This window comes from Armigeres subalbatus, chromosome 2 (assembly GCF_024139115.2).
Source record: "Armigeres subalbatus isolate Guangzhou_Male chromosome 2, GZ_Asu_2, whole genome shotgun sequence".
Classification (NCBI taxonomy): Eukaryota; Metazoa; Arthropoda; class Insecta; order Diptera; family Culicidae; genus Armigeres; species Armigeres subalbatus.
The window spans coordinates 62,376,864-62,399,128 of NC_085140.1; the positions used below are offsets into that span (position 1 = coordinate 62,376,864).

Sequence of the window (22,265 nt, forward strand, 5' to 3'; positions counted from 1 at the left end):
GTATCTACTAAAACTGCAATAGCTCTGCCCCAGAACAACATTTCTTGAATCTTTATTTATAAAATACTCTTTATAAATAGCTCTTTGTAGTATGTAAGTTTTCTGCACGAGTAAAATTATTTTTTGTGTAAGGATGAAGTAACTTCGAAAATTAGTCAAAAAAATGTGTTATTTTCGATATTTAAAATGTTCTGCAGACTGTAAAAACGGAAAATACCAAAAACTAATTTATGGAGAATACGGGCAAAGATCCACAGAAAAATAAAAAAATATAAAACGAATGGGTGATCCTGAGAAAAAATTGTGAAAGGACCCAATATTTGATTTTTCACCTAAAAAAAGCTCATTTTTCAAAAATCGATCTGGCGCGACCTCTAAACGATTTTTTAGAAATTCGGTTTGTTCTACAAAAATTATCCAGACAGGTATATCTTTAATTTCAGGGTTGAGCACCATGACTTTTCGAACATAGATTTTTTTTGGGACACCCTACTCTGCACCCTACAATTGTTAGTAAATGGAAATAATGGAGAGCCTATAAATTTTGTATTTTGAAATTACCAGTAGATTGTATTTTGAAATTACCAGTACATAGTATAAGTATTATAATAAACATTGTAATTAAACATCTTATTAATACTCCTCCGACCGAGATAGGTTTTACTTTCACGAACGACCATTATTCGAAATGTATATCAGCCGTTAGTGATCCGATTTGAACAATTTTGGGACTCACAAATCTTCCCGTCCATCAAGATTTTTTTTAATGTCGAGACCTCCGATCGGACCAAAAATGACCTTTGATGTTCATGATAGTATTAGTAATATATGAACCGGTGCCAGCGAAAGTGGTACATGTTACATTGAGTAAATTTTACAGGAGACGCATTTTTCCAAAAACTTCGAAAATAAAATTCAAATTAGCATTTTTCTGCATCTCAACTATACCAACGTGTTATGACTGATGTGCCTAAAGGTAGTAATGAGAAATATGCGAAGTTTTTTGACAAATTTCAAGTTTGTTGGAACAAAATACACATGTACCACTATTAATGGGAACAAAATGCAACAGAAACCGAAAATCGTTGCCAGTAAAAGTGGTACATGTACATTTTTAAAATTATTTTAAACGGCAATAAACCATCTTTAAATTCAAAATAGGGTTAAAATCTGTTACGGAAATATCTGTGTTGTAAAATTTTCTTTTCAATAAGCTTATCTTAGTGGGTAGAATTGCACATGTACCACTTTTCCTGGCAACGAAATTGCCATTGTGATATTTACCAGAAATTAAAAAGTGCATATCTCCAGATTTAGTTGTCAAAAATCACTTTTTCGTTATTCCCTTACTAAACCTTTGCTCACAGAAGCAGTTGGTGTAAAAAACACAAAATCGACAAAAATGGTTTATGTACCACTTTCGCTGGCACCGGTTCATATTTCTCAATCCATAGATTTAGAAAGGTGTCGTCTTCTACAAACTTGTTCAGGAGGTCAATACCATACTGTTGCAAATCATATTATTTCGGAACTCGTCCATTTGGCGGCGATAGTGTATATAAAAAACTCGTTGAGTTAAATATTTCGGAATCCGTAATATTCAGAAAATTGCCGTCATTTACAATTTTTATAGCAGCTCAAAACCATTTTATTAACCATATATTATTTTGAAACCTATCCGCTTGATGGTGTTAGTATATATGGCAATACTCGTTTGGTTCGAATCCGTAATATTTAGAAAGTTGTCGTCGTCATCAAATTTGTTGATGAAGAACATATTATTCGAGACGAGCCTGTCTCGGGATGAAAGTCTCGGTAATAAAGAATTAAAAAACATGTTATTTTTTAGTTCATTCGCTTGGTGGCGCTAGCTCCTCTGGAAGACCCTCCAGGAATTACTACGGAAGTTTCGCTAGCAATTTCTCCGGAAGTTCCTCTTGGAATTCTTTCGGTCATTCCTCTGGGAATTCCTCCGCAAATTCTTCTAGTAGTTCGTCTGGAAATTCCTCCAGAAACTCTTTCAAAAGTTCCTTCGGGAATGCCTATGGAAGTTACTCCGGTAATTCCACCGGAAGTTTATCTGGAATTTTCTCAAGAATACCTCCGGGAATTCCTCTGGAAGTTTAAAAAAAAAATTCTTCAAAAATTCTTCAAGAAATTCCTTCGGTAGATCCTTAGGAAGTTCTTCCAATAAAACTTCTGGAAGTTGCTCCGAAAATTTCTTGAAGTTCTTCAGGGAATTTCTATAATAATTCATTTGAAAGCTTCCGGAATTTACTCCAGGCATTCCTCTAGAAGTTCCTCTGTGGATTGCTCCGGAAATTCCACTCGGAATTCCAATGGAATTTCCTCTGGGAATGTCTCTAGAATTCTTCTGGAAGTTTTTTTTATAGAAATTCCTTCGGAAGTTCCTCCAAGAATTCTTCGGGAAGTTCCTCTAGACAATCCTCAGGAAGATTCTACGAAAATCTCTACGAAAGTTGCTCAGAGAATTGAGAATTTTTAAGTTCTTCAGGGAATCCCTACCGAAGTTCCTCCTCTTGGCATTTTCCGGAAGTTCCTCTAAGAATTCCATTGATAGTCCCTCTGGGAATTCCTCCGACAGTTCCTCTAGGAATTCCTTAAAATTTCATCTGGGAATTCTTCTGGAAGTTCGTCTTAGAACTTCTTGGAAGTTATTCTGGCAATTCTTCTGGAAGTTATTCTGAAATTTCTCAAGTAGCTCCTCCGGGACTTCCTTCGAAAGTTCCTCAAAGAGTTACTTCAAATTCATCCAGAAATTTCAGCAGCATTCTTCCGTTAAATGCTCCTCTGGGAACTTCTTCGAAAGTTCCTCAACAAATGACTCAAGTTCTTTAGCAAATTTCATCGGGCGCTCTTCAGGAAATTCCTCCAGAAATTCATCCGGAAGTTCCTCCGGTAATTCTTCCGGACATACTTTAGGAAATTCATTCAAAAATTCCTTTGGAAGTTCTTAAGCAAATGCCTACAGAAGATTATCCAGAAGTTCCTCTGGGAAGCTCTACGAAAGTTCACTTAGGAATACCTCCAAAGGTTCTTACGTGAATTCATCCGTGAAATTCCCCTATAATTTCTCCAGAAGCTCTTCAGGATATTCCCATGGAAGCTGTTCCGGACTCCTCTTGGAATTCTTTTGTTCTTCTTGGAATTCCTTTGAAAGTTCCTTTGGGAATTCCTTCAGAAATTCCACCCTGAAAATTCGTACAAAATTTCCTCTGGGAATTCCTCCGAAATTTCTAAGGAAATTACAACGAAAATCCCTCCGAAAGATCCTTCGATATATACTATTGAAGTTCTTCAGGAAATTCCTACGGAAGTTTCTCTTGGAATTCTTTCAAAGGTTCATCTAAGAATTCCCCCAGAAGTTCATCTGAGAATACCCATGGAAATTCCTCTAAAATTTCCTTCGGCAGTTCTTCGAGAAATTCATCCGAAGTTCCTCGGAAAATTCCTGCGGATATTGCTCCGAAATTCTCTCCGGAAGTATTTCTCTTGAGTTCTTCTTACCAATTTAACCCCATAATTTAAGGATGTCACTGAATATTTTGAGGCGAAGCAATTCTAAAAATAACTGTAGTACATGTTACCGTTAACTCGATAATTATAGATAAAGCAACGAATACAAAATAACGATAACGTTGAATCAACGCTCACTTTATCGCCAACGAAGCATCATCGTACAACCGTTATCGTCGTCGTAGTGGACGTTAAATTAAAGATGATAATTTATCTATTAACAACCCTGCATGAACACCTCACCAGGAAAAGAACATCTGAGGTCCACCGTCTGACCGAGATTAAAACATTGCAAGATCGCTTTGGTGAGCACAAAGAAAAGTTTAGGGTCTGTTGCTTTTCCTCTGACCAAGATGCAATTAGGGCGCTCGTATCAAATAAGGTTATCAAATTTTATCGTACTGTATATAGAATAGTTCGAATATCAAATTTAATTTTAGGTCTTTTTTTCATTAAACAAATCCTTGCTCAGGCTACTATGTAGGATTAACTTCCCCGGTGCGAAAAGTTTAATTATATAAAGAAATTAATAATTCTTAAGATCAAGGGCCATGTGGTCAACAACTTATAATGTAAAATTATTGTTAAAAACAAATACTAGAAAATAAATACAAATTAATCGTTAAAAAATCGAAGTTTCGTGTAAAAAATCGAAAAAAAATGCTCATGAAAATATCTAAAAAAAAAATGCCTGGAGAACATCCGGAGAAGTTCAGAACAAGTTTCTTACGAATTTGATTAGAATTTCCTATGCAAATAAAGAAAAAAAATTCTGAATATCTACAAATAGGACATTTGGCGAATTAGTAGAATATTTCGTCGATATTTATAAGAATTTCTCATGGTAATTAAGAATATTTTCCTGTGGTAGTTAAGATTGATTTCCTGTAGGAATGCTGAAGAATTTTGTGTAATTTAAATGCACTTCATGTTAAAGTTAATTAAAATTTTGAACTTTCTTTGGAAATGTTATAATTTACCTTGACAACTTGAGAAAAATCCCGTGGAGTTTTAGTAGAATCTCTTCTTCAGTCTCATTTTCAGTGAAAATTCAAGTAAGAAAGTGCTGCGTGCAGAGAAGTATTTTCGTGGAAATTCAGAAAAAAATCGCGTTAAAATGAAAAATAATTTTCCTTAGAAAGTCAAAGAAGTACTATTGTGGTTTTGCTTGTGTGAATATAAAAGAATCCCAATAAAGCATTTCCTGATTAAAATAAAAAAATTACCCGTGAAAATTATAAACCATATCCCGTGAAAATTTGTGTAGCATGCTCTAGTCTGATTATGAAGCTGCAGAAAAAGAAATAGGCATCATCCACAAAGTACGTCCCGCTTCTAAGTGGGAGCGAGGGGGGTTAGTGTTCCGAGCAGCGTGGCGATCTATATAAAATTTTAAAGGTTTAATACAAAAAGTGTAACGGAGCAAAACCAATTATAAAAAAACCTTAGCATGTACAAAAAAAAGCGCGAAAAAGTGTCTAATAAAAAAAATGTAAGTTTCTCCAGAGACTAGCCCACAGGCAAGCTTGCGGCCATTACCGCTCGCGGAGAATTGGATACACGGTTCGAGGCCACGGTTGCGCCCCACGCTTGGCAAGCCGTTCTGCACCTAGTCAGCCCACCTCGCTCGCTGCGTTCTACGCCTTCTAGTACCTGCCGGGTTGGTCGAAAACACCACCTTTGCAGGGTTGCTGTCTGGCATTCTTGCAACATGTCCTGCCCATTGTACCCTTCCCTGGGTTCGTCGTAGAGTTGAGCATGCTCGTGGTTCATACTTTCCCGCCACACACCTTTCTGCACACCGCCAAAGAAGAAGACCATCCCCATTCGTAACACTGTTTCTAAGACGAGCCCTGTCGCAGCTCTTTCTTATATCAATATCTCCTTGCACCATATTCTGTGTGATCATTTTTACACCATCTGATAAGCTATTATTACCAGATACCTTTTATTGCATTATGCACCTTTCGCACCTCGCACCACGCCACCACTTTGGACTATTATGCACCTTTGTCATTCCGTGCCCCCCCTTCATATGATCGCTGTGCACGCTAGTGGTATTCGCACTTTTTTTTTTGTTTCGCCATCAAAACAAAAGGAAAAACCTCCGAAAAAGTAGGATTTCTTGCAGCACATTCTGCACACGTTCGCCATCATAGCGACCCGAAGGGACTTTGACAGTTCGAGGCAAACTCACTTACACATATCATGCACATGTGAGACAGTACACAGCGACTGCTTATGTTTCACACAAAATTTTCACTCATAGTGAGAGTTGGCTAAGGCGTCGCCGGGATGTGTGAAAGCTATTCATGCGATGTGTACTTGACTTTAAGCGTGTACGTGTGAACGTTCTCGAGTGTGAATCAATACACTTCTCTTTATTTGTAAATTCTCTACACATTTCAAGACGAAGTGTGAGAAACGACCAACCCTGCGGCTAAGTCCTTCTCGATCAACGTGTGCGAAGATCCATCGTCAAGAAATGCTAATGTGACGAATCTTTTCCGTAGAGTGTTACAGGGAGTATCCGACGCTCCTTTTCCTCTTCCACTAACTTCTTCTGTAGCACGGCTTCCTCTTCAACTTGTTCCGCCAGCAGTCCTGTACATCCTTTTCTTCTTCTAATCTAAGAAGCTCGAGCCGTCTTCTCGGTGAATTGGTGCTGGACGTGGTTGATCGGGTTGATTCTAAGCCATGTTGCAGTGCGCAAGTGTCACACGCAAAACTACACTCTCGTGCATGAGAAGTGAAACCACCATTGGCATAAATCACATTGGACCATCCATCTATCAGCTACATCTGGGCGGTCGCAGGAGGGGCAACGGCCGACGACGTAGCTTTCTTCGTCCGTCAGCTGTCGGATGACACCACGATGCTTGTCTGGCACTCTATTCGAGTCCGACATTCCGCCAGCTAGTAGCACTCACTTCGAGGTATTAAGGTCACTCCTGACGGAATCCAAGATTAAAAGTGCTCGCGTTTTCGGGGGCACACCACTCGATTCAGAGGCGGTGCACAACTGTCATTTTTGTTGATTTAGCTTTGCTGCGTCGCAGCATGCGTGAAATAATAAAAATGACAGTTTTGTGTTGTTTCCGTAGCGAGTAATGAGCGCCCGAAAACGCGAGCACTTTTAATCTTGGATTCCGTCAGGAGTGACCTTAATCTTAAAGTTTGTTACGGTGAGTGAACAAAACGGGGATTTCGGGACGCCTTTCTAGCAAACTCGGATTTGAGGTAGAGAATGCTTTAAGCTGCGAGATTTATTTAGGTTAGTTTAACAAAGATCATTCAATTGATTGTGAACTTACGTAATTAGTCCTTCTATTAATCAGACTTAGATATTAAAGGTAGCACGCTTTATCAACCGCGATAGTGGTAGTGCACGCGGAAAGCCTGCCCAGCTACAGTCAGATTGTCCATTCAACAATAACTCAAAGTGTTCCTTCCACCTCCTGACTGGGCCCGATGCGCTTTTCTTGCGCATGTTGTTGATCATTTTTTAGAACTTCCGCACGTCGTTTCTGGCAAAACTTCCCTCTCCCTCCGAGAGTATTTTATCGTATTTTCCGTCGTGTTTACTCAGCTGCCCTTAGTTCTTCTTATCGTTCTCTATTTCGGCGCATATCCACCATTAGCATGCGGCTCCTGGCCTGGTTTTGCTAGGCAGCCTTGTGCGAATCTAACATACCACTAGATAGTAGTCAGAGTCGATATTTGGGCCTCAGAAGGTCTTCACATCTACTACCAAAACCTGATCGGTTTGAGAACACGCATCGCCATTTGGTGTGCTTCCAATATTCTCACATGCAAAATAAATGCTACAGATAGCCATTCCTTTGACTGCGGCAAAATTGATTAGCCTCAGACCGTTGTCATTGGTGTTGCGTGGAGGCTCTCCTATCTTATGACTGGGCGAAATAACTCTTGCCTTCTGACCTGTGTTTTTGCGTCGTCGATGATGAATTACACGTCAAGTTTTTGGCCATTCTCCGTAGGTCTTGTCTAGTCGCTCATAAAACTCGTCCTCCACATCACCGGGTTTGTTGTTGGTTGGTGTGTATGTATTAATCAAGCTGTAGTTGAAGAATTTGGTATTCATTGACTACGAAAAAGCATGAGATCTTTTGAACCACAAAAATCTGTGGGGCGCCTTTAGATGCAAGGGAGTTCCTGATAAAATCGTCGGCCTCATCGAAGCGCAGTACGAAGCTTTTACCTGCAGAGTCCTGCATAACGGAGCTTTGTCTGACCCCATCCGGGTAGTCGCTGGATTGAGGCAAGGATGTATTCTATCTCCGCTACTGTTCCTCATCGTAATCGACGAGATCATGGTGGGTACGATCAACCGTGTACCAAACCGTGGACTGCACTAGAATCCTACTGCTATGGAGTATCTAAACGACTTCGATTTGGCTGATGTTATTGCTCTACTAGCACTACGACCTGGCTGAATGCTCCTCAACGGCGGGTCTCACCATCAACGTCAACAAGACCAAATCGTTAGATGTAAACACAATGTAAACACGATGTTTACGAAATGTATGGACATCCAATCAGACTAGTCTACGCAACAAATTTTGAATATTCAACTTCAACGTGAAATCCTTGTTGTTATACGCCAATAAGACTTGGTGTGTATCAGCAGAGATTACGCAGAAACTACAAGTATTTATCAATCGATGTCCACGTTTTATAATTCTGGCCTGGTAGCCTCACAATAGGATCTCGAATGCTGAGTTCCATCGACGATGTAATCAAAAACCTATATGGACAGAAATTCGAGAACGTAAATGAAGGTCGGTCGGCCACACATTACGAAAGAGCGGAGACGAAATCTGAAAACAAGCGCTGGACTAGAATCCAGCAGGACATCGCAGCAGAGCTGCCTCTGCCTGCCTACCCAGGGGCTCGTGGCAGCGTAGCCTTAACAAGGAAATAAAATAAGTCGACAGGAATCTGACCTGTCCCCAGGTCAAGACTAAAGCGAGCACCGCCCAGGATGGAGATCTTTTACGTTGGCTCTATGTACCTAGAGACGTCGTGAAATCCCAATTAATCAGTTAGTAACTAATCGATTGCTCTTGATTATTGTTGCTTATTAAATCGATTAATCGTTGCAAAGTAATCGATTCAAAATTAATCGATTATCACAACGATTAATCGATTAATTGAAGTAATCGATTAATTTGCGAAATCTCTATATGTACCCCTAGAAGTGCTCAGGATATTGTTCATTCCGATTGTTCATTCCTGTATTATCGATTATATTTTTTGGAGCTAATTGTTGGTTTTATGATATGCCACCTTATACTTGTGACACATATATGATATCAATATCACTGTACAGCATAAAATCATATGTCTGTCACCCAGAATCACGCTGGTATCACGATAGCACGATGATTTCCGTACCCTGCCCTGCGACCGTTGTATTGTACGAAACAGAACATAATTTGTTGTTTTGAAATGTCAAATACGCCGTTTGACATATGAAATAAAAACAAACATTTGCAAGCTGACTGAGTATAATTCGTTTTTCTGCAATTCCGGATGATATTTTTCACAACATTGGCAAAATAATTATTTGTAAGCCCATTATTTGCTACAATTACGTTCTGAAGATGTCTTCCTATTGATTTTGCCAGCTCTTGGGTTGTTTCCGGGAAAGATCTACCGTCACTTTTGCATGATATTCAATGGTTTGAGTTCTGTATCGTGTGATTTCGAACATTTTGTGCAAGGATCCCATGGGTTTTAATTGGAATGAGAGGGTTGGGAAGAATGCGGGCTATTTGATTTGCTATTAGTCAGCATCTACTTTTTTAGATGGAAAGAATGTTTTACACCGTTGTTTTGGACAAATTTAAAATTGGATCTGTAGTGTTTGGAGAAGGAAGGAGGATAGGAGAGGAGGATCTCGTTGAGGTAAAAGTGGAGTGCAGAAATAAACGCTAGTCAGCGCGAATAAATAGTGCTGTCCAATGAGCAGCTCGAAGTAGCTCGAAGTTGTTCCTGTCACGCTCATGCCCGTTTGTTGACAAAAAAGAACGAGCAGGACGGGAACAACTTCGAGCTGCTCATTGGACAGCACTAATAAGTTTTTGAAAAATTCGGAGTTCCGAGTCCGAATAAACCTGTTACAGGATCTATGACCCAATTGAACGATGCTGGCTGTATCCTTCAAAATGTCAAAATGAATTAAACGATCAGTGCCGTTTGCACTGAAATCACCCCAAACCATAGAATAGAGTAATTAACGTCCGCAGAAATAATTGCCCTGCGGAATATTTGCAAGAACTCGCATATTTTTGCTAAAATACCTATACGAAGAATTGGAAAACTATGACGTTTTCATATCAATGAATGAACTGCTGACGCGAATTCACAATTTATTAAAAAAAATATGGATAAATATTGTGTAATACTCATAAAAACTATAGTAACAATTTATGATTTCTATACATTTTGATGAAAAATAGTTTTGGAAAGCGGTAGAATCAGTTTCAAAACAAGCTGTCAAATAGATACAACGGTGGAAATAAAAGATGTGTGCTTGGATGTGTGTCATCTTGTCACTGTACGCGTACAGCGTGATACGAAAATCATTGTGCGGAAATCATATGTCTGTCGATAGTATTACCAGGGCTGCGATTCTTTGTTCAGTCGCCCGCTACGGGTCAAACGCTATTTTTTGTCGCCCCTGAGCAGACGCTCATGTGAATTTGATTCAAGTCCCCCCGCTGCAAGATAAGGCTAGTGCGCTTTGAGCTGCACGGATACATGCAGCTTTTTATAGAAGTTCAACAGAGAGATGTTTATTTGCTGATAAACCATGATTATGTGCCATGATGTCAGCTCAGTATGAGGGACATTTCGAGGATTCACTGATCGATGGTAACGAAAATACATTAAGAAACAGGATAAACATAATCGAGTACAGTAAACCTGTGGATCCATCAATTCTGGGCAGGGTTTAGAAAGCCATAAATGAGCAAAAGAAAAGTGAAGCTGCTTGGTGGTCTTCTTAAACTGGGTTGTGAGCAGCTGTATCATCCAATCCAACACATTATTCAGAAAACAGGTGAGAGTGACTTCTAGCGGCTGGTAGGAGGAGTTGTCCGAAAGTTCTCAGGTTAGAGTGTGCTAGTTAAAGAAGGATTATTCTTCTAAACCCTGCGTACAAAACTCTTGAGTCTTGACAATTACCAAACATCGAAGATGGCCTTTCTTTGGAAGCTAAAACTATTATCAAGTGGTGAAAATAAAATTTGTACTATCTCGACTTTTTACAGCTAGAATTCTTTTTTGGAAATCAGCCAACCAACATCTATTTTACATTCAAAAGGTTCTCTGATTCCAGGACCTTTCACTCAATCGACGAAGATAACTGTAACTGAATATACCTGAAATCTAATGAAGTAACTATCTATATTTTAATAGCCGCAGACACATTCTCACTGTAATAGAATCATTCGAACAGGGATTTGCCTGTTCATGAAGTTGCACATACTCTAAAAAGCATTTAATAGATAGCTAAGAAACGAAAATCATAGGATTGACATTTTGGGGGTGATGAATCATGGATGATTAGAATGGATTTAGCATGTTGAAAGGCAAGGCAAGTTATAATTCAAACGGTTGGTTTTAATATCGCATGGTAGGGTAAGGGAGGTATTTTGGACCACTTTAGGAGATAGCTAAACAATTTTTCGAATAAAGTTGGATTTTGTAATAATGCTTGATCATTTCCCTATGCAACTAAAAAGTGGTGAATGCTAAGTAAGATTTGTAGGTAAAAATGTTGTAAATCCCACCGAAAGAACCAAACTATCATAAATTCTGAAGATATGTAAGATTTAATTTTGGACCACCTGTTTTTATTTTCGACCACCTATTGAACATATTTTGGACCACTCGAATAATTTTGTATTGCTTGCAAAGTTATGTAACTATTAGATTATATAAGTGATCTCCAGCATTTTCGGCGATTTCATCCTTAAAGTTCTTGTAAGATATGCATTTTTTAAGCACTTTTAGGATTAGAACAATATCTGCCAGCTAAGGGTATTGAAGCTAATATCAAATTCAGTACCACTCGGTGCAGCATCATCGAAGCAAAACAAACGTGTGGCCCATGGCCGTGATGTATGCACCTGATCACTCTAACCCTGCCATATCTTTTTATATAGTTTCCCAGATTTGTTCCATTTGCGTCATTGATAGTTTGTTACCCGGTTCTTCCTTGCTCATTGCACATTCTTTTCCAAACGATCGTATGGAAATAATGAAAACAGTTACATGTTGGTTTGATAGACATTTTTCTAGGGCTTACATCATTTATAAATGCGGTATGAACAGTAATTTATGAATGTTTTGATACTAGAGAAACAAATGGTTGGTAAAAACAAAAGTTTAAGAGATCTAGATCTTAAAAAGAAGATATGTCGAAAATATGTTCGGTTCAATTAAAAATGAACCTATTTTGGACATGCCTCAGAATACTGTTTTTAAACTTATAATGTTTTGTTCGAGATATGAAACTGCTTCAATAAGGTTTTAATAAGTCAACAACATCATTGCCATGTTTTAAATCTATGTACAAATAAATTTACAGCTTTCGAAAGGTGACTTCAATTTTACAATGTCGTCTTGATTTTGGTCTAATCCAGCAGGAATGATTAAATTCTTGACAATATTTTTCATAATTGCTATATTTTATATAAAACAAATGTAGGAGATACCTTATGGATAGTTTCTTTTTGCAATAAAATGTATATGTTGCATGTTTTATTTAGTTTTGTGTGATATAAATGCAAAATTTAGCAAGGTGGTCCAAAATATAAGCCCGGTCCAAAATACAGCCGTTACCCTAATATACGTAAAAAAGGATAAATATTACTCAATGGGTATATAAAAAACGTCTGTTACTATCATAACTAAGTTATGACCACCTCCAACAGTTTCGGCATTTTTATCACACCTGGAAACCCGAAGCAATGACAACGGCCCGTGCTCAACACCCATGCCCTTCTTTCAAGTGCCAATTTATCTACCAACCTTATCCATCTGCTCACTGTAGGTCACGAAGTCATACAGCACGGCTCGTTCGACTCGTCCGAATTGGCGACACGTGACGGAGGAGAACGACTCGGCCACGTTGGGCACCTGCAGCCAGTACAACCATACGAGGGTGCATGCCGCCACGAAAAGGACTTTTAGTGCCATTCTTCACCTGAAATAAAATGTACGAAAAACCGGAACATTAAAGAATGAAACATTAAACAAGCCGTTTCCGACGAAATCAACGGTGAATAAAAAGCTTTCCGAGCTCCCACTCAAACTGACACGTCTTTCATCTGAAATTCTGTTCGTGTTTCTTTTATTTGATTTGATGATTTTGCTGTTTCCGAATAATGCTGCTTTCCATGGTACCCATCCCCACTGGCAGAGCTTCAAACCCATTGCAACCTAGGTGAGGCACTGTGAGGGCGGCCCATATACCACACGATAATGGAAGGGAAATAATAAAGAAAAGTCCATGCTCCTCCTTGCGGCTTAGAGGGTGTCTTAAAATCGTTTGTCCCACGTGATATATGAATGATCCCTTGCATTGTGCTTTTTACCCCTGCTGTGTCTTTATTCGTTTGGTCGGTTGACGAAGGCAATTGCGTTTCATCCGTCTTGCTCCATTCGATGTCGAAGCTGGAAAGGAAAATAAAAACGCCACCCATCACGCCCTCCCAGCAGTAAATTATGGGCTAGCAGAACGACTGCTTGCAGTGCCAATAAATCCTGCAATGATTATTATATGTATTTTATCGTTTTCTCACGATTGAAAAAAAAGGTACAAGTGGAACTGTGCTCCATCGTCATCATCATATGGTGGTATCGGCTGATGTGTTCAGAAAGTTTATGGATTTGATTTTATCCATTTTTATATGAGCTTCAAATTAATTTCAAACAAAACCAATATTTTCAAAAAGATTTAAATTAAATTATTATATTTAGGAATTGTATTTTGTACTATACTATACAATAGCTTCTTCTTCTTCTTCTTCATTGGTGTATTGAAGGTTTATTGAAGAGCATGTGGATTTTTTAACCATGACCGTCCGACCAAGGTGAAATCTAATCATTACTGTATTCACTGATCCGTTACCTATCATGTGGGTTATATGGAGGCACGTTCTTTACTTGCATGAAATTTTCCAGCTGGTGTGATATTCTATCAGGTCATCCATTAGAGGTTTGATGTTGGCTCTCTAACAGCTACATATGTGGTAAAGTGTCATTATCGAGAAGAGACATAGCGTGGTGCCCTCGGGGAGCCTTGCTTGTATGTAAGAGGAGATCGGACAACAGAGACCTGGATGTAAACCGTTCCCATGGTTGCAAATACACATTGTTTGTTGAATAAAATTACTAATTTTGTTTGCTATTATCTAATACATGCTTTTATCATTTAGACTAGGTGTTCCGTATTTTCTTAACACTATCATCCCTATTTGCTATGTTACATTTTTAGTAATCATTAATACATTTCAATTGCCTTTGGAAGTTAAGATATTTCCGCAGGATGAATTGAACCATGTAGGAATTACAATGTTTTCAACTTAAATTAAACTTAACCTAATTTATACTAAGGGTACAAGGAGGTAATCGTTGCAATAGAAGATTTCAACGATTTTAGTCTAAAATTGGAAATTATTTTGTTGGACATTTACATTTGTTGCAATGTCTCAATATTAGAAATTCTATGAAGTTTATTGGTACTATACCACGGAGGCAACTTCAGAATCATTTTCAAAATTTTATTTTGAATCCTCTGAAGTGCTTTCTTTCTGGTATTCCAGCAACTAGTCCATATTGGCACAGCATACAACATGACTGGTCTAAACATTTGTTCGTAAATCAAAAATTTGTTCTTAAGACAAAGTTTTGATTTTCTGTTAATAAGTGGATATAGACACTTAATATATTTGTTATATTTGGCTTGAATGCCTTCAATGTGACTTCTTAAAGTTAATTTTTGATATAACAGAAGTCCTAAATATTTAGCTTCGCTAGACCAATTAATTGGAACCCCATTCATAGTGACAATATGTTAAGTTATTCAAGACAAAATTTTCAAAACGACTTATCTGCTTTTGTAAACGAAGATTCAAACGATTGGACGAATCTGATGGCTCTCACACGCAAACCAATACCATCAACAGGTAGCGCCTACCTTCACCTACCTATTGGTGGTGTTGGTTTGCGTGGGAGAGCTATCAGATTCGTCAAATCGTTGTTTGAATCTTTGTTCACAAAAGCAGATAAGTCGTTTTGAAAATTTTGTCTTGAAATGACACGAAGGCTTCGCCCTTTGGCTGAAAGGCCCGTGTCATCTGCAAACAAAGATTTTTGACACCCTGGTGGTAAATCAGGTAAGTCAGAAGTAAAAAGTTTATACAATATGGGCCACAGTATGCTGCCTTGGGGAACACCAGCTCTTACAGGTAATCTATCACAGTGGTTCTCAACCTGAGGTACATGTACCCCTGGGGGTCCCTTCGCTGGCCCCAGGGGGTACCTCGAACAAAAATGCGTAATGGCGGATATATTACAATTCCAATGAAAACTTATTCAAAAAGAGAAAATAAAATTTCTTATTCCTAAACTTTGTATTATACATAATATGCATGGCGGTCAGTAGTTCAAAGACTTTTGAATCCTGTCTACCCCAAGCAGAGCAGTGTATGAAGAGCTGTGGGACAAAAGATCATAAGGACAAAACGTCGAATGAACAAATTTTAAAAATCTTCAATGCAATCTACCTGATCGAGACAAAATATTGAATAATATGCTTCCGAACTAAAATAAAAAATCTAAAGGTTCTGAAGCATCCAGTTGAGAGACATGAAGCCTTTTTTTCGAAAAGCTTGGCTTCGTTGCAAGAAGCTTGGAAGCCTCCTTTCAAAAGGCTCCTTCTCGTAAGCCTCTTTTCAAGAAGATCAGAAGGCAGGAGCCAATAATCTCCGAAACCTCCAGCTCGGAAGCCTAGTTTCAAGAATACTTCGGAATACATCTTTCCAGGCACGGTGGCACGGTGGCACGGCAAATGCTGGGTAAAGCGTACCATTGGTACTTCGCGTACCTGAAGGAATAAAATAGACCCCATCTCGCGGTCCTTAGCCTCTTACCCAGCAATTCCTATCCCTACCTCCCCGCGGTGCTGGCCGGGATACGAGCAACCTTAGGGAAGGACGGGGAACCAACCCCGGTGGGAACTATGGTCGTATGCTGACTCCTCTCCGGAGGTGCAAATCTTATTGAGCGTCTGTTCTCCATGTCAGGATAGGCTCATAACAGCGTCTGTTCTCCATGTTAAGAGCGGCTGATCGTCGTGAAGTGAAACTGTGCACCATGGTCCACCGGAAATAAGGAGGAATGATCCTCCGGAAATTTAGGGGGTTTGGTGTCAGGCCCTGCAAGCCAGCCTTTAAAAAATCATAAGCAACGAACAATCAACAAGAGAGTACGGACCGGAACCATCGGCGAAGACCACTGCGACGAAAAGGGACTAGCGATTGGAAATTCGGTTCGTGGAACTGCAAATCTCTCAACATACTTCCGCATACTCGCCGATGTGCTCAAGGACCGTGGATTCGGCATCGTAGCGCTGCAGGAGGTCTGTTGGAAGGGATCAATGGTGCGAACGTTTAGAGGTAATCATACCATCTACCAGAGCTGCGGCAACACACACGAGCTGGGAACAGCTTTCATAGTGATGGGCGACATGCAAAGGCGCGTGATCGGGTGGTGGCCGATCAACGAGAGAATGTGCAGGTTGAGGATCAAAGGCCGGTTCTTCAACTTCAGCATAATCAACGTCCATAGCCCACACTCCGGAAGCACTGATGATGATAAGGACGCATTCTACGCGCAGCTGGAACGTGAGTACGACAGCTGCCCAAGCCACGACGTCAAAATCATCATAGGAGATTTGAACGCTCATGTTGGCCAAGAGGAGGAGTTTAGACCGACTATTGGAAAGTTCAGCGCTCACCGGCTGACGAACGAAAACGGCCTACGACTAATTGATTTCGTCGCCTCCAAGAATATGGCCATTCGCAGCACCTACTTCCAACACAGCCTCCCGTATCGGTACACCTGGAGATCGCCACTGCAGACAGAATCACAAATCGACCACGTTCTGATTGATGGACGGCACTTCTCCGACATTATCGACGTCAGGACATATCGTGGCGCTAACATCGACTCTGACCACTATCTGGTGATGGTTAAACTGCGCCTAAAACTATCCGTCATCAACAATGTTCGGTACCGACGACCGCCGCGGTACGACCTAGAGCGACTGAAGCAACCTGATGTCGCCACTGCATACGCGCAGCATCTCGAGGTAGCGTTGCCGGAAGAGGGTGAGCTCGATGGGGCCCCTCTTGAGGACTGCTGGAATACAGTCAAAGCAGCCATTAACGACGCAGCGGAGAACAACGTCGGTATATGGGACGTAACGATTGGGTCGATGAAGAGTGCAGATAGATTCTGAAGGAGAAGAACGCAGCGCGGGTGGTCACACTGCAGGAAGGTACCCAGCAGAACATGAAACGTTATAGAAGAAAGCGGAGACAGCAGACCTGCCTTTTTTAGGAGAAGAAACACGCCGCCTGGAAGAAGCGGAATACGAGGAGATGGAACAGCTGTGCCGTTCTCAAGAAACACGCAAGTTCTATCAGAAGCTCAACGCTTCGTGCCGCGAGCCGAAAAGTGCAGGGATATAAGGATGGGAGCATCTTGACGGACGAACGTGTGGTGATCGAAAAGTGGAAGCAGCACTACGAAGAAAATTTGAATGGCGCTGAGAGTACAGGCAATGAAAGTCAAGGCAGCGGAGGAGATGACTACGTCAGTTCAGCGGACGATGGAAGCCAACCAGCTCCCACCTTGAGGGAAGTTAAGGATGCCATTTAACAGCTAAAGACCAATAAAGCAGCTGGTAAGGATGGTATCGGAGCTGAGCTCATCAAGATGGGCCCGGAAAAGCTGGCCACTTGCCTGCACAAACTGATAGTCAGAATCTGGGAAAACGAACAGCTACCGGAGGAGTGGAAGGAAGGGGTTATATGCCCCATCTATAAGAAAGGCGACAAACTGGAGTGTGAGAACTTTCGAGCGATCACCATCCTTAATGCCGCCTACAAAGTGATATCCCAGATCATCTTCCGTCGTCTGTCACCATTAGTGAACGAGTTCGTGGGAAGTTATCAAGCCGGCTTCGTTGACGGCCGCTCGACAACGGACCAGATCTTTACTGTACGACAAATCCTTCAAAAATGCCGTGAATACCAGGTCCCAACGCACCATCTGTTCGTTGATTTCAAGGCTGCATACGACAGTATAGACCGCGTAGAGCTATGGAAAATTATGGACGAGAACAGCTTCCCTGGAAAGCTTACCAGAACCAGACTGATCAAAGCAACGGTGGATGGTGTGCAAAACTGTGTGAAGATCTCGGACGAACACTCCAGTTCGTTCGAATCGCGCCGGGGACTAAGACAAGGTGATGGACTTTCGTGCCTGTTGTTCAACATTGCGCTAGAAGGTGTCATGTGGAGAGCCGGGTGTAACAGCCGGGGTACGATTGTCAACAGATCCAGTCAATTTATTTGCTTCGCGGATGACATGAACATTGTCGGCCGAACATTTGCAAAGGTGGCAGAACTGTACACCCGCCTGAAACGTGAAGCAACAAAAGTTGGACTGGTGGTGAATGCGTCAAAGACAAAGTACATGCTTGTGGGTGGAACTGAGCGCGACAGGGTCCGCCTGGGAAGCAGTGTTACGATAGACGGGGATACCTTCGAGGTGGTCGAGGAATTCGTCTACCTCGGATCCTTGCTAACGGCTGACAACAACGTTAGTCGTGAAATACGAAGGCGCATCATCTGTGGAAGTCGGGCCTACTACGGGCTCCAGAAGAAACTGCGGCCGAAAAAGATTCGCCACCGCACCAAATGTGTCATGTACAAGACGTTAATAAGACCGGTAGTCCTCTACGGACATGAAACATGGACAATGCTCGAGGAGGACTTGCAAGCACTCGGAGTATTCGAGAGACGGGTGCTTAGGACCATCTTTGGCGGTGTACAAGAAGACAGTGTGTGGCGGCGAAGAATGAACCATGAGCTCGCCCAACTCTACGGCGAACCCAGTATCCAGAAGGTAGCTAAAGCCGGAAGGGTACGATGGGCAGGACATGTTGCAAGAATGCCGGACAGCAACCCTGCAAAGATGGTGTTCGCTTCCGATCCGGCAGGTACGAGACGACGTGGAGCGCAGCGAGCGAGATGGGCAGACCAGGTGCAGAACGACTTGGCGAGCGTGGGGCGTATTCGAGGATGGAGAGATGCGGCCTCGAACCGTGTATTGTGGCGTCAAATTGTTGATTCAGTGTTATCTGTATAGATGTAGACTAAATAAATGAATAACATCTTTCCAGGGGTTCGGAAGCTGTTTTTACGAGGCTCGAAAGGCTAGTTTGAAAATGCTCGGAAACCTCTTTTGAAGAGTATTGGAAGCCTCCTTTCAAGAAACTCGAAAGCCTCCTTTCAAGAGGCTCGAAAGCCTCCTTTCAAGAAACTCGAAAGCCTCCTTTCAAGAAACTCGAAAGCCTCCTTTCAAGAGACTCGAAAGTCTCCTTTCAAGAGGCTCGGAAGCCTCCTTTCAAGAGGCTCGGAAGCCTCCTTTCAAGAGGCTCGGAAGCCTCCTTTCAAGAGGCTCAGAGCCTCCTTTCAAGAGGCTCAGGAAGCCTCCTTTCAGAGGCTCAGAGCCTCCTTTCAAGAGGCTCAGGCCTCCTTTCAAGAGGCTCGAGCCCTCCTTTCAAGAGGCTCAGAAGCCTCCTTTCAAGAGGCTCAAGCCTCCTTTCAAGAGGCTCAGAAGCCTCCTTTCAAGAGGCCCGGAAGCCTCCTTTCAAGAGGCTCAGAAGCCTCCTTTCAAGAGGCTCAGAGCCTCCTTTCAAGAGGCCCTCAGAAGCCTCCTTTCAAGAGGCTCAGGCCTCCTTTCAAGAGGCTCAAGCCTCCTTTCAAGAGGCTCAGGAAGCCTCCTTCAAGAGGCTCAGGAAGCCTCCTTTCAAGAGGCTCAGAAGCCTCCTTCAAGAGGCTCAGAAGCCTCCTTTCAAGAGCTCCAGAAGCCTCCTTTCAGAGGCTCAGGCCTCCTTTCAAGAGGCTCTGGAAGCCTCCTTTCAAGAGCTCCAGGAAGCCTCCTTTCAAGAGGCCCAGAAGCCTCCTTTCAAGAGGCTCAAGCCTCCTTTCAAGAGGCCCAGAAGCCTCCTTTCAAGAGGCTCAGAAGCCTCCTTTCAAGAGGCTCAGAGCCTCCTTTCAAGAGCTCCAGAGCCTCCTTCAAGAGGCTCAGGAAGCCTCCTTTCAAGAGGCTCAGAAGCCTCCTTTCAAGAGGCCTCAGGAAGCCTCCTTTCAAGAGGCTCAGGAAGCCTCCTTTCAAGAGGCCTCAGAAGCCTCCTTTCAAGAGGCTCAGGAAGCCTCCTTTCAAGAGGCTCAGAAGCCTCCTTTCAAGAGGCTCAGAGCCTCCTTTCAAGAGGCTCAGCCTCCTTTCAAGAGGCTCAGAAGCCTCCTTTCAAGAGGCTCAGAAGCCTCCTTTCAAGAGGGCCTCAAGCCTCCTTTCAAGAGGCTCGGAAGCCTCCTTTCAAGAGGCTCAGAGCCTCCTTTCAAGAGGCCTCGGAAGCCTCCTTTCAAGAGGCTCAGGAAGCCTCCTTCAAGAGGCTCAGAGCCTCCTTTCAAGAGGCTCAGGAAGCCTCCTTTCAAGAGGCTCAGGCCTCCTTTCAAGGCTCAGAAGCCTCCTTTCAAGAGGCTCAGAAGCCTCCTTTCAAGAGGCTCAGGCCTCCTTCAAGAGGCCTCAGCCTCCTTTCAAGAGGCCTCAGCCTCCTTTCAAGAGGCCTCGGAAGTCTCCTTTCAAGAGGCTCAGCCTCCTTTCAAGAGGCTCCTGGAAGCCTCCTTTCAAGAGGCTCAGGCCTCCTTTCAAGAGGCCTGGAAGCCTCCTTTCAAGAGGCTCCAGGCCTCCTTTCAAGAGGCTCAGGAAGCCTCCTTCAAGAGGCTCCAGCCTCCTTTCCAAGAGGCTCAGAAGCCTCCTTTCAAGAGGCTCAGAAGCCTCCTTTCAAGAGGCTCAGGCCTCCTTTCAAGAGGCCTCAAGCCTCCTTTCAGAGGCTCAGAGCCTCCTTTCAAGAGGCTCAGAAGCCTCCTTTCAAGAGGCTCGGAAGCCTCCTTTCAAGAGGCTCAGAAGCCTCCTTTCAAGAGGCTCAGGAAGCCTCCTTTCAAGAGGCCAGGAAGCCTCCTTTCAAGAGGCTCAGAGCCTCCTTTCAAGAGGCCCAGGCCTCCTTTCAAGAGGCAGGCTCAGGAAGCCTCCTTTCAAGAGGCTCAGCCTCCTTTCAAGAGGCTCAAGCCTCCTTTCAAGAGGCCTCGGAAGCCTCCTTCAAGAGGCTCAGGAAGCCTCCTTTCAAGAGGCTCAGAGCCTCCTTCAAGAGGCTCAGGAAGCCTCCTTTCAAGAGGCTCAGGCCTCCTTTCAAGAGGCTCGGAAGCCTCCTTTCAAGAGGCTCAGGCCTCCTTTCAAGAGGGCTCAGGCCTCCTTTCAAGAGGCTCAGAAGCCTCCTTTCAAGAGGCTCAGGCCTCCTTTCAAGAGGCTCAGGCCTCCTTTCAAGAGGCTCAGAAGCCTCCTTTCAAGAGGCTCAGAGCCTCCTTTCAAGAGGCTCAGAAGCCTCCTTTCAAGAGGCTCAGAAGCCTCCTTTCAAGAGGCTCCGGAAGCCTCCTTTCAAGAGGCTCAGAAGCCTCCTTTCAAGAGGCCTCAAAGCCTCCTTTCAAGAGGCTCAGGCCTCCCTTCAAGAGGCCCGGAAGCCTCCTTTCAAGAGGCTCAGAAGCCTCCTTTCAAGAGCTCAGAAGCCTCCTTCAAGAGGCTCAGGCCTCCTTTCAAGAGGCAGGCCTCGAAGCCTCCTTTCAAGAGGCTCAGGCCTCCTTTCAAGAGGCCTCAGGCCTCCCTTTCAAGAGGCTCAGAAGCCTCCTTTCAAGAGGCTCAGAAGCCTCCTTTCAAGAGGCTCAGGCCTCCTTTCAAGAGGCCTCAGAAGCCTCCTTTCAAGAGGCTCAGGAAGCCTCCTTTCAAGAGGCTCAGAAGCCTCCTTTCAAGAGGCTCAGAAGCCTCCTTTCAAGAGGGCTCGGAAGCCTCCTTTCAAGAGGCTCAGGAAGCCTCCTTTCAAGAGGCTCGGAAGCCTCCTTCAAGAGGCTAGGAAGCCTCCTTTCAAGAGGCTCAGCCTCCCCTTTCAAGAGGCTCAGAAGTCTCCTTTCAAGAGGCTCGAAAGTCTCCTTTCAAGAGGCTCGGAAGCCTCCTTTCAAGAGGCTCGGGAAGCCTCCTTTCAAGAGGCTCGGAAGCCTCCTTTCAAGAGGCTCGGAAGCCTCCTTTCAAGAGGCTCGGAAGCCTCCTTTCAAGAGGCTCGGAAGCCTCCTTTCAAGAGGCTCGGAAGCCTCCTTTCAAGAGGCTCGGAAGCCTCCTTTCAAGAGGCTCGGAAGCCTCCTTTCAAGAGGCTGGGAAGTCTCCATTCCAAGAGAATCGGAAGCCTTCTTGAACCTAGTCCGTATCAAGTGTCTCGTAAGTCGTAATCTTAGTTTCAGGAGGCTTGGAAGCCTCCAAAAGTTATGTGGGAGGCTTGACGTATAAAACCA

At 42.8% G+C, this 22,265-nt stretch overlaps 1 protein-coding gene across 4 annotated transcripts in view; it reads right to left on the bottom strand.

Annotated features, from left to right (window-relative positions):
• The window catches only part of LOC134214455 (uncharacterized), a 63,528-nt gene that overhangs the window by 39,361 nt on the left and 1,902 nt on the right, over positions 1–22,265 (bottom strand). For all 4 annotated transcript variants that reach the window (XM_062693821.1, XM_062693822.1, XM_062693824.1 and 1 more), the window contains one exon: positions 12,601–12,775. In XM_062693821.1, coding sequence (XP_062549805.1) covers positions 12,601–12,768 — 168 coding nt within the window. In that variant the 5' untranslated portion in view covers positions 12,769–12,775. The remainder of the gene's footprint in view (positions 1–12,600; positions 12,776–22,265) is intronic.